Source organism: Sphaerodactylus townsendi, linkage group LG11, assembly GCF_021028975.2.
Source record: "Sphaerodactylus townsendi isolate TG3544 linkage group LG11, MPM_Stown_v2.3, whole genome shotgun sequence".
NCBI classification, from domain to species: domain Eukaryota; kingdom Metazoa; phylum Chordata; class Lepidosauria; order Squamata; family Sphaerodactylidae; genus Sphaerodactylus; species Sphaerodactylus townsendi.
The window spans coordinates 19648872-19661633 of NC_059435.1; the positions used below are offsets into that span (position 1 = coordinate 19648872).

General features: G+C 42.2%; 1 protein-coding gene across 1 annotated transcript in view; it reads right to left on the reverse strand.

The window, feature by feature from the left end:
- The window catches only part of LOC125440592 (mediator of RNA polymerase II transcription subunit 1-like), a 31935-nt gene extending 19469 nt beyond the window's left edge, over nucleotides 1–12466 (reverse strand). Inside the window, exons 1-5 of the mRNA XM_048510457.1 lie at nucleotides 12376–12466; nucleotides 10673–10776; nucleotides 3711–3834; nucleotides 2971–3025; nucleotides 963–1095 (exon numbers count right to left, since the gene is read on the reverse strand). Of these exons, the coding sequence (XP_048366414.1) occupies nucleotides 963–1095; nucleotides 2971–3025; nucleotides 3711–3834; nucleotides 10673–10776; nucleotides 12376–12466 (507 nt within the window). The remainder of the gene's footprint in view (nucleotides 1–962; nucleotides 1096–2970; nucleotides 3026–3710; nucleotides 3835–10672; nucleotides 10777–12375) is intronic.
- Between the last annotated feature and the right edge of the window lie 296 nt (nucleotides 12467–12762).

Genomic DNA, 12762 nt, shown 5'->3' on the forward strand with positions numbered 1-12762 from the left:
TGGTAAACTAAAGACACAATTATGTTCTTAGACCCAATGTACATATTCAGAACAATGAATGAGGTGGTTTTAGAGTTGCCAAGCTCCAGGTGGTAGCTGGGTATCTCCTGGAATTACAAGTGATCTTCAGGCAACAGAGATCAATTCCCCTGGGGGGGAAATGGCATTATACCCGACTGAAGTCCCTCCCTTACCTAGATTTCACTCCCAAATTCTCCAGGAATTTCCCAAACCAGAACTAGCAACCCTAGTTCATTCTCAAAATGTATTTTGCAAATAGTGGTACAGCAGTTTAGCCAACTGTAGTAATAGCAGCAGAAAGCCACCATGGTATTGTGGTTTAGGTGTTGGGTTGGGATCTGGAAAATCAAGGTTCACATTTCCACTCTCCCATGGAAACTTGCAGGGCGACTTTTTTTTTATTTATCTCCCCCCTTTCTCTCCTGTAGGAGACTCAAAGGGGCTTACAATCTCCTTGCCCTTCCCCCCTCACAACAAACACCCTGTGAAGTAGGTGGGACTGAGAGAGCTCCGAGAAGCTGTGACTAGCCCAAGGTCACCCAGCTGGTGTGTGTGGGAGTGTACAGGCTAATCTGAATTCCCCAGATAAGCCTCCACAGCTCAGGCGGCAGAGCAGGGAATCAAACCCCGTTCCTCCAGATTTGATACATGAGCTCTTAACCTCCTATGCCACTGACCTTGGCCAGTTACCCACTCTTAGACTCACCCTGTCAGTATTTGGGGGGGGAATACCAGAGATGTGATGCAGGAGGCAGGCAATGGCATACCACTTTTGAACATCTCTTTCCTTGAAAACCAATAAATCAGCTGTGACTTGATGCTCTTCCCAAAAGTAATAGTGGCACAAGGTGGATGACCTACATAAAAGTAGCCATCTCTTATTTTTATTCCTCCATGGAATTTATTAAATCAGAACACCGTTACTAATATGTAATTGTTACCTGAGGAGATTCTCCAGGTTGAATCAGTTTTACCTCCAAGACGTCTCCGTCTGCTTTAAATTGAATCTCTATGCAGAACATTTCAGATGTTATATAGAAAGTTGTCCCATCGGGGCTAACACGAGAGTGAAGTCTAAAGAAAGAGTTGGGGGGAAGAGAATGGTGTTGTTTTGTCAAAATTTATGGCACATGAAGCAGCCTAACTTGTTTCTTCGTCTTGGCTCCTACTTTTCCAGTTGCCATCAGAGCTCCTGTATTAAACTTCAGTACCCAGGTATTTTGTTTCTGTACTGTTTGAAATACCACTTCAATGAGGAACATGCTTAGTCATTTTTGCTTTTAAGTGAAGTTGTGTTCCATAGTGTGTGCAGAGTGCTGATGGTTTTGGAAAGGACATTCCAGCCAACACTTTGTACCCAAGAGATGGAAACACATTCAGCTCCCAAACTGTTCACATTGTCCTTTTCAAGGATATTACAATAAAGAATTCTGGATCTTTCAGCTGTAATTTAAATATTGAATATTACCCAGTTAATGGGAGCTTATACAGCAACAGGAACACATTTACCAGTGACAAGCCTTTAATATTCCACATTCCCAATCCACATTCCAGTATGCCCCTAATAAAGGTAAACCTTTCTGCTCTGTCTATTCGTCAGTCATTGTTTTGTTCAAGTTTTTGAATGATGGGTTTGGGAATTAGTGTTGCCAACTGGGAAATTCTGGGAGATTTGGAATTGAAGTGGGAGCCATTTTCTGAGGAGAACTAATCTCAATCTTCTGGAGATCAATTGTAATTTTGCAAGATCACCAAGTTTTGGGTGGTTGGCAACACTGTATAGGAATCTTTGGAAAATACTGCCATTCTCAGTCATACTGAGCACACATGAATGCTGGAAGCACCATGAGCTAATCTTTTGTTTGCATGCCATACCTTTCACAGGTAGAAAGGTCCCTATAAGACAGTGATGGCAAACCTTTTTGAGACCGAGTGCCCAAATTGCAACCCAAAACCCACTTATTTATCACAAAGTGCCAACATGGCAATTTAACCCGAATGCTGAATTTTTGTTTAGAAAAAACGGTTGACTCTGAGGCATGCGTTACTTGGGAGTAAGCTTGGTGGAAGTCGGTGGCTTTGCTTTGAAGCAACCGTACAACTCTTCCGACGAGTGAATCATGACCCTAAGAGGGTTTACTTAGAAGCAAGCCTCGTTGCCAGTAACCAAGCTTACTACCAGGTAAAGGATCACACTTTACTTCTTCACATGAAAATCAGTGGAGTTTAACAGTGCTTTACAGGGTTACCTACACTGCTTTCCCAAAAGTAGGTCTTAGGTTTAATGCTAATAATCGAGCCCAGTGGCCCAGGTCAGCCTAGATGTGTGTGTGTGGGGACTCTGCTTGTGCGTGTCCACAGAGAGGGCTCTGAGTGCCACCTCTGGCACCCGTGCCACAGGTTCGCCACCACTGCTATAAGACTACCATTCCTTGAGGCCCACAGAACCCTGGAGCTGGCACTGGGCATTGAGGCCCCACTTGATTAGTGGAATTGGTTCTCCAACAGATTTTTCTAGGAACTGGAAATACCAGAGGTAATCGAGGACAATTGTGTCAGTTCTAATTGGTATTTGAATTGGCTGTGTTATGCAACAGCACTAGAAGGTTTGATAAAGCATGAGTTGAAGAGTGGCCAGGTCTTCCTTGGCCACCAGGTGGGTGGGGTGGAGGAGGTGAGGTGAGGGTTACCAGATCCAAGAGATTTGGGGATGGAGCCTGGGGAGGACAAGGAGCATAGTGGGGTACAATGCCCTGACTTCCACCCTGCAAAGCATCCATTTTGTCCAAGGAAACTGATGTCTGTAGTCTGGGGATGAGCTATACTTCTGGGAGATCCCCAGGTCTCATCTGGAGGCTGGCATTCCTAGTTGAGGTTGATCAGACAATAGGCCTCTCATGACATGTAGTTTGGTTTGTTAGGTTTGATGCACATTAAAAATAAACTTACCGCTTTTGTTTAGATATGACTTCCAATTTGTTCATCACAGCAAACAGAGATTCATCTGCACACATGAGAAGTTATTGAGTTGGATTCCACAGTAATATATTTCATCAATCCAGAATGCCTCATGTATTCTGGAGTAAGCTTTTGGCAATACCCTCTCTTCAAGCACTACTTTAATATAAAGACTCACCTAGATGATCAGAGAATTATGTTCTAAACTGCTATAGAAACACCAGCTCCATTCAATTAATTTTCCCGGGGTTTTACTGGACATCATCCACCTAATTTATTAATTATGGAAGGTAATTGCTGTTACTGTTTTTATTGTATTTATTGTTTTAATTGGGATTATTCGATTGTTTTAGTTGCGATGTATTGTGTCTGGTTGCCTGTAAACTGCCCTGAGCCCTTCTGGGGTAGGGTGGTCTAATAAATTGAAATAATAATAATAATAATAATAATAATAATAATAATAATAATAATAATAATAATAATAATAATAATAATAATAATAATAATAATAATAATAATAATAATAATAATAATAATAATAACCCCCCACCGGGTGCCGCCTTGTCGTTGGCGGGGGGCTTAACTGCTTCTGTGATGTTGAGAGCTGTGCTGGCAGTAGTGCAAACTACCGGCAGGTTCAACCATGCCAGAGTGGTCTCAATTGAGGAGAAGGACTAAGTGCACCCAACCCATTAAAAATATGGTGAAACAAACTCAAAAGAAGTCTATACTGGCCCGGTCATTTCCCAGGATAATATGGACCGCAGAAGGGCGCTTGGTGAACCTGGGCATCCGGCCGGTCAAGTGGGTTACAGGAAACTTGGTGACCCATTGCTGAGAATCCAGGGCATAATTCTGCAGGGCAACTGGAAGCAAAACAACTACCAAAGCGTACTTTCACGTCAGAGAATCGAACTGTCGCGAACTGCTACCATAAATCGGAACCCCAAAAGCGCATACCAAAAACGGATGTAATCGCCAGTGGAAACTCTCAATATCCAGATTCAACTTTAACTGCACTGAGAATTGCTGACAAGAGGCGACTCATAACCAGGAACAAGGTAACGAAAGTGAAGCTCTAACTTGAAGAAATAATGAAAAATCATGAAACAGCAGAACAGGCAACTGTGGAGACAATTGCAGGAGTTCTAATAACATCTGAGAGTCCCCCGAACAATTTGAGCCAGAAGAAAATGCAGAAATTTGGCATGAAAAACTCTGTGGCCATTTTTTTTCGCATTACACCTGCCACATTGACCACAAGGCAACAAGAACTTAAAGAGAAAATTTTGACCTATGCTGCATCAAAGGAAGAAAGGCAAAGACTGCCAACATTGAAAAAACAGTACCAAGAAAACATCTGGCACCTCTAATGAAAGATGCAACGCTGCACTCGCAACTATCCAAATAAATATCAATGGAAGAAACTAACTAGCTTGCATACAGTGCCGTTATGATTGTAACACAAGAATTGGGGATACAAAAACTGAAGCCCGCAAGAAAAAAATGACTGGAAAACCAAAATGGAAAATCAGGTTGGAGTTAAAAATCAAGAACCTATGATCAGATGCAAGCAATCTGAAGAACACGAAGGAACAAAAACTGAAAAATGTCAAAATAAAGAACAACTCGATTAAAAAATACTGGCTGAACACAAGAAAAATTGAAGAAGAACTTGAAATTGTGAAACAACAAATCACAGCAACAGCCAGAAAAATTGAACGATATGATGCTAGAGTCATCCAGTACAAACAAAATCAACTTTTTCAATCTGATCAAAGGCGGTTCTACCAGAGTCTGAATCAGCAGGCAGCTAAAAGCAGAATGAAAAACCAGAAAAAACAGCTACAAATTACACATTCTGGAAAGATTTGTGGGAAAACAGAAAAAGGCTGAACAAAAAATGCTGGGTGGATAAAAGACTTTGAAAAGAAATTTTCAAAGAACAAGATGAGAAACTTCGAAATAACAACAGAAATGGATCAGTAAAAGAGTGAAGAAAGTCAAAAATTGGACATCACCTGGCAAATGATCAGTTGCATGGATTTTGGCTCAAATATCTGACCAGCCTGCACTCAGTGATGTAATAACTCAATGAAATGCTGCAACCTGGAAACACTTCAGTGAATGGATAGTAAATTAAAAAACATATTTGATACAGAAAGATTCAGCAAAAGGGACAATACCAGGAAACTATTAAGGCCAATAACGCATTTGCCTACAATGTTCCGGGAACTGCTGACAGGCATAATTGCTGATCAAATCTAAGATTACTTGGAGGCAACAACATCTTGCCAGCAGAACAAAAAGGTAATAAAAAAGAAGAAGTAGGGGCACCAAAGATCAGCTTCTGATTGATAAAATGATACTGGAGAACTGCAAAAGCCGCAAGAAACAAAACCTGCATACAACGTGGATTGATTGAGCAAAAAAGCATTCGACTCACCGCCACACAGCTGGATCATCAAATGCCTGGATGTCATTGGGGTCAGTGAAAATATTAGCAAGTTTACTCCTCAAAATGCAATGAAACACTGGAAAACGGAGTTGTTCATGGGCAACCAAAGCTACGGAACTGTCAACATCAAAGGAGAGGAATTTTCCAGGGTGACTCACTGCATCACCATTGTTGTTCATCATTGCAAATGATCCCATCGTCAACAATTCTCACAAAAAAACAAACCCTGGGCTATCAAACTGGCAAAGAGAAATTCACCTCAAAAAATTTCCCTTACTTTGGCTGTACATGGATGATCCTAAAGCCATGGAAAATCAGAAACTGAAATCTCAGTCACTGACCAACACAGTCAGAAGGTCTTCAGCAATGACATTAGGTATGGAGTTCGGCTTGGACAAATGCGCCACAGTGGCATTTTGAAGAAAAGGAAAATTACTGACAGTAAGGGCATAGAGATGCCTAATGGAAAAACCATAAGAAGTTGCAATCAACCTAAGATCCTATAAATCACCTGGGAATACTACAGCTGGACAACATCAAGGCATGGACATGTGAAAAATGTGGTCAGCAGAGAATATGTCCACAAGAGGGTCAGAGAAAAAAAAAAATTTTGAACAGAAACAAATTAAATGGCGAAGGAATACGATCAAGGCTATCAACATTCCTGGGCTTATACCCGTCATCAAGATACACTGCTGGAATTGTGAACTGGGCCTTAAGCAGAGCTGGGATTGATCTGGACAGGAAAAAAACAAAGAAAAAAATCTGATGACAATCCACTGCTGCACCACACCCGCCAAGTAGTGATGATGACAGACTTTACCTACCCAGAAAATCAGGTAGAGAGCTTCTGCAAAGTGAGAACAAACGGTGGAAGAAGAGAAACATGCACTGGCAGATTATGTGAAAAACAGTGAAGAACCAACATTGATGGGAAGTCAACAGTACAGAGAAAACTGCTCAAAGTGCAAGACAAAAAGAGTGAATACCGGTAAAAAAATACCACTTTTTGCAGAAAGCAGAAGAGAAACTGGCAAAAGAAGGCTCTCCATGGACAGTTCCTAGAAAAAATTGAGGAACAAAATTGACAAGGAAAAAAACCTGGTTGTGGCTCACAAAGTAGGAACTTTGAAAAAAAAGGAGACTGAGAGCTTGATTCTTGCAGCCCAAGAACAAAGCAATAATTCGAGACAAAACCATATCAAAGCCAGCAATTGAAAAGTCAACTAACCTATGATCCCAAGTGCAGACTCTGCAAGGGGAAGCAGACAGAAACAATAGATCATACATACTTTAGCTGCTGCAAGAGAGATCAGCTTGCGATGAGGCAGGATCTTCACAAGCAGAGAGGGCATAATACTGTTGTCTCCAGATGATTCACTGGAACTTGTGCTTTACAACTACAATCTGCCTGCTTGACAAAAGAGACTGGGTGGAATCCACAAACCTGAGAAAGGTCACTGAAAATGAATGCACGTGAAAACTACTCTACCGGGACTTGCGTAATTCAGACTGACAAAGTTTTGGAACACAATAATACTCCTGACCTCCACGTATTGTGGGAAAAAAAAAGAAAGTGTGGATGAGTTGATGTTGCAATTCCTGGTGACAGCAGGATTGATGAGAAGCAACTGGAAGAAACTTTACATGATAAAGAGGATTTAAGGATTGAACTACAAAGACTCTGGCACAAACCAGTAAAAGGCATCCCAGTGGTGATGTCGGCGCACTGGGTGCAATTACACAAAAGATCTTGAACGGCACTTAAAAACAATTTGCGCTGACAAAATCACCACATATGTCAGCTGCAAAAAGGCCACCCTACTCGGCTCTGCACGCATTATTAGTACCGATACATCACACAGTCCTAGATAGTTTGGAAAGTGTCCCATAGGCGTGTGATGTAATACAAAATCCAGCATATTGATCTTGTTTGCTGTGTACAACTGTTTTGTAATAATAATAATAATAATAATAATAATAATAATAATAATAATAATAATAATAATAATAATAATAATAATAATAATAATAATAATAATAATAATAATAATAATAATAATAATAATAATAGGCCAGTGGTCCCCAAAGTTTTTTCACTCGCATTCCCCTTGGCAACCCATTTCCCTAAAATTTTACCCCCATATTAGCAAAACCATTATGTAGTTTTTCTTGTGTACCTCCAAACTCTCTGGTGCATACCCATGGGGGTAACACGTATCCTAGATTGGGAAGCACTGAATTAGGTCCACCCATAGGCAATTTATGCAAGCAGTGTTTATCTAATGGCTATGTGATTCTCAGTGAGTCTTTCCCATGGCTTTCTATTTTGATGAGTTTCTCCGACTGCAAAGTGAACACAGCTGAGCCAATCAACCCTTGTGCCTGTCCTTCACTTCCTTATTCTATCCTTGTGAGGAGGAACGGCTGTTATGTGGATGGGGAAAGCCAAGAGGAGAAAGGAAACCCAAAGAGAGCAACATTCATGCTAATTTTCCTGCAAAGGAGTGGGGGGAGAGGTTTCCTGTTTTCCCAGGTTTCAAAAACCACAGGACTTCTCCGATCTGCAGTATGGTGAGTTCGTGGGTGTGGGTGGGGGGAATGTGTGCACAACCAAAGAATCTGACCCGAAGGGAATGTATGCTTTCTGTGGGGCATACCACAAGTGCATAAATGGCCCCAGCGGGGACCTAATGGAGCAGGACTTGCTTGTTTTTTTGCTTCCCATTGTAGCCCCCTGGAATTTTGTTCCTGGGGCAGTAGACTTCCATAAACAGCATTGGAACAGAGTGGGGCTCTGCAGTGGGAGGGGAAATCAGTAGAAATTGCCACCCCCACCCCCCTCACTGCAGAAGCATCCTAAAGTCTCTGGAACAACATGGCTGCATGCAATCCAGACTGGAAACTATCTGGATGTCATGCATAGAAAGTGACAACAGCACATATATGAACATGAAAATGGCCCAAGGAAAGGCTTATCATATTCCATGGTCAACAGAATAAAGTACTCGCTAGGACATTTCTTTAATTCAATTACCTTTTATGGCTCTTTGCAGTTTCTCCAGGCAAGATGTTATAGGACTCTTTGATATGGTTGTTGAACCAGTCTTGGGTTTATCCTTGGATAAGAGTGCATGAAGGAGGTAACAACAACATCAGATTTTTCACCTGTCATACAAGAACTGTACCACAAAAGCCTGCAGTAAAGAAAACTAGTTGGTTCAGTCAAATTTAGCTGTGTTTCCGCAGCATTTCTAAAGGAGCATAGACCACCAGAAGACCCAAAACACAAGTGTTCAGTTATCTTCAGCATACTTTCTGAACTCCAAAATGAGAACAAAAACCATTCACTCATGTATACACACTTCAGAAAAGTGGTTACATTAAACTTAAAGAGCCTTTCCAATAAATCTATGTCCCCTGTCTGTATAGTCTTTCTCCAGTTTTAGTTTTTGCTCCAGAGGTTTTTTTAAAATCTTGCATTCCTGGAAAGTAAGCACTCAACCTTAATTCCCAGAAGAAAAAACAGAAAATCACAATCATAATTATTTTAAAGTGTCTGAACAGCAATATACCATGAAAGTAACTAAAACATCAGTCTTATGTCTTACAACATGAGACTATGAGAGTCAAAGCTGCTCCTTGATACCCATTGTGTATTTAAGGTGCAGGACGTCTTATATTGAGACATCTGGGTCATCCATAGGGTTGCCAGCTCTTGGAGATTTGGGGGATGGAGCCTTGGGAAGGACCTCAATAGGATACAATGCCGTAGAGCCGTGGTGGCGAACCTATGGCACTCCAGATGTTCATGGACTACAATTCCAATTGGCCATGCTGGCAGGGGCTGATGAGAATTGTAGTCCATGAACATCTGGAGTGCCATAGGTTCGACACCACTGTCATACAGTCTATCCTCCAAGCAGCCATATTCTCCAGGTGAACTGTTCTCTATAGTCTGGGAATGAACAATAGTTCCAGGGGAAAGGGTTCCCGTTCACCCACTTTGAATCCTTCTAGAGCAGGGGTCTGCAACCTGCGGCTCTCCAGATACTGAGGAATTATTACTCCTACTTAGTCTGCCTAAAGAATGGCCAAGGCCATGCTAGCAGGGGCTGATGGGAATTGTAGTTTCTGAACATCTGGAGAGCCGCAGGTTGCAGACCCCTGTTCTAGAGCAGTGATGGCGAACCTTTTAGAGACTGAGTGCCAGGGGTAGAGCAAGGGGAAACTGCACCTGGGGCACACGTGCACCCTGAGCCCCTGCCATGCCCCTGTCCGCCCCGCCCCGCCCCGCCCTGGAATGCCCCTGGAATGCCCTGAAACACCGCCACCATGTCCCCGGAATGCCCTTGCCATGCCCCCACAAGGGTGTACTCCCAGTGGATCATGCACCCCTCACCCCCTTGGCGCTATGCCACTGCCAAGTTCCCAAACTGGGGCAACAGCATGCGTGCCCACAAAGAGAGCTCTGAGTGCCACCTCTGGCACATGTGCCATAGGTTTGCCACCACGGTTCTAGAGCATTTTCACAGTCTGCTTTGGTGTCTTTGGCAAACTTTGCTACCTCTTTACTTATGCCCAACTACAGTTCATGTTCGCTGCACACTGGAGTAGCCATATGGATGTTGTGGGAGCATGAGAAGCTACACCACACAATGTGATCTTAGTTTAGATATTGGAAGCACATGTCCCCCACCACCTTATGACAATAAAACTGGGGGACCTTGACATCAGGTTGCACACAATCTTTTATCAGCTTAGCCAGGGAAATTTTTTTTGCTGAAATGGTGAACTGTGTTTAGTTCACACATTAACAGATTCCCCAGTCTATTCCTGTCATTAAAGCTTCGCACACGTCTACAACACTAGCACTTCCTATTTGGCAATGAAGATATGACTTTATAGACGGCAGCAAATTCATCTGTTTGCTTCTACCTCTTTTCAGCTAGCGCTATAGCAACCAACCAACAGGAACTGTCTTTGTTAACATTAGCCAATCATGTCTACTTAGAGAAGGCGTCATGGAGGGGAAAAAAATCCCAATTTATTTTTTGCTAGATCACGATGTATTAGACAGGAGAAACTGGCAAACCTACAAATGGTTTTGTAGATTCTTTCATCCTCCTCAGTCATATAGGTATAAAAAAAGAAAAGACATCTATCTTTATATGTTGCAAAATTAATTCTCACTCTTAAGGCCCACAACAGAGCTTAGTTTGTACCACTTCTTACCATGCAGGCACGAACAAGTTTTCCAGTTTCACTCCACGGTTTCTGTGAAAATTTCAGACGCAGCCTTTTCATTACCGCTGCTGTAGAAATAGGTTCAAAAGAACCTGGAAGAGTTAAAGAGCATCTCTATCACCAAGTGAAGCACAGTTAATGCTTTTCGACAGCTATACATGAATACTGCCTACAACAATGCTGTTCTTTTATTTAATATAATTCATTCCCATATAATTTGGGTACCTCAGATTAAGCAGGTTCAGTGCATGGCACCTTCAGTGAAAACATCACATTTAAGATATGTTGGGTAAGATCTTTCTCTGCCCAAGAACTACAGCCAGTCAAAGTAGGGCATGCAAAGATAGACCAGCGATAGAAGGTGGAATCACTTATAGTCATAAACTGCAAATGGAGTGCATGGAGAAGGTCATTCGAACCTTTAGGAGGAGCTGTAATGCTATTTTAATGGTATGTAAGTTGCAGGCATTTTGCAATTTGTGTGTGTGTGTGTGTGGATGGGTGTGGGTGTGGGGGATTGCAGGTTTGTTGTTATATGATGTGGTTAATTACAGATTACAAGGACCTTGAGTTTTGAGGAAAGGTGGGATAGAAAAGTTTCAAAAAATAAAATTGATCCTATTCACACTCCAACTGCCAAATCTCTTCTTTTGTGTGTATCTTGGGTTCCGTCAAGTAGCTTCTGACTTATGGTGATCCTATGAATGAATGACTTTCAAACATCCTATTGATAACAGCCTTGCTCAGGTCTTCTACACCGCCGGCTGTGGCTTCCTTTTTATTGAGTAAATGCATTTCATGATGGGCCTTCCCCTTTTCTCCCTGCCTTCAACTTTTCCGACATTTGTCTCTTTCCAGTAATGCTTGTTATTTAGCAGTCTTTTCCATTCTAGATCTCTTTGGAGCAATAATATTGAAATGATACTAGAGACTCCAGAAATATCTTAGATCCTCCGTGAAAAATTTACAGCCTAGGTCAGTGATGCTCCGCAAAATGCCACTTGGGGCTCTTCTAAGCACCTTTTCCCCATTGGGGCACCTGGCCCATGTTTCAGGAAAGGGAGCAAGGCTGCAACCCCCTTGTCATATGGGATTGTTGAAAAAGCTACTAGAAGAACAGGAAAGCTATGAGCCTCCCTCATACCAGGGATGAGAGTACGCGTGGCTGTTTAGATTAAAGGCAATTGAAAACATGGCTCTGTGTGAGCTGTAGAATGAGGATCACTGGTCTAGCTTCCCATGCCGTACTGGATTGAGAGTTCAAAAGAAAACTACTTGTCTGTAGTGCCACAGTGGCCTGAAGATAAGATTGCCAATTCTGAATTGGGAAATTCAGGGACAGAACCTGCGGGAGGATGGAATGTGAAGAAAAAGAACTCAGCAGGGATGTGATGCTATGAAATCTACCCTCCAAAGCTGCCATTTTTCTCCAGGGGAACCAATCTCTGCAGTCTGATGTAATTTTAGGCCTTACCTGAAGACTGGCAACCATACCCCCAGAGGTGACCACCTTAAAATCTTAAAATAGCATAGTACCATAGCATAAAATAGTATAGAACTGCACCCAAGAAAGCACCACAAAACACAAGAGAAACCCACCCCTTAAATATTGACCTGTTTTAAGAAACTCAGAGCTTAACCTGTATAAACTCCTTAAATAGCCTCCACATTTCTACTAGCTTCTTAGTTACCCATTTCTTGCCATTCCTCCAAGGCCTGAATCTCAGACACAGAAGGGTGTATGCTACCGTCTTCCTCTTTCATAGGTACAAACAGTGCCATCGCTGTTCTCTCACTCTGTCCCCCAAGGATAGCAGCATCCACACCTAGCCCAGCCCTGATTACTAGGAATTTAAATGTAGAGAAGTCACATGACTCTCTGAAAGTCTTTTTGGTTGCCAACTTCCGTTTTATTGCTGTTGCTCCTGTGTCTTCTCACAACAGCTTGAGATACAGAAGACAAAGAGCTGATGTTTTCTAGGCATGCAGCATAAATACTAGGAAAAGCCTTACCAGTTTGATACTGGAATGCCAAGTTGCTGCTAAAGGCATGGGGGCAGTAAAATGCAGCTACTAGG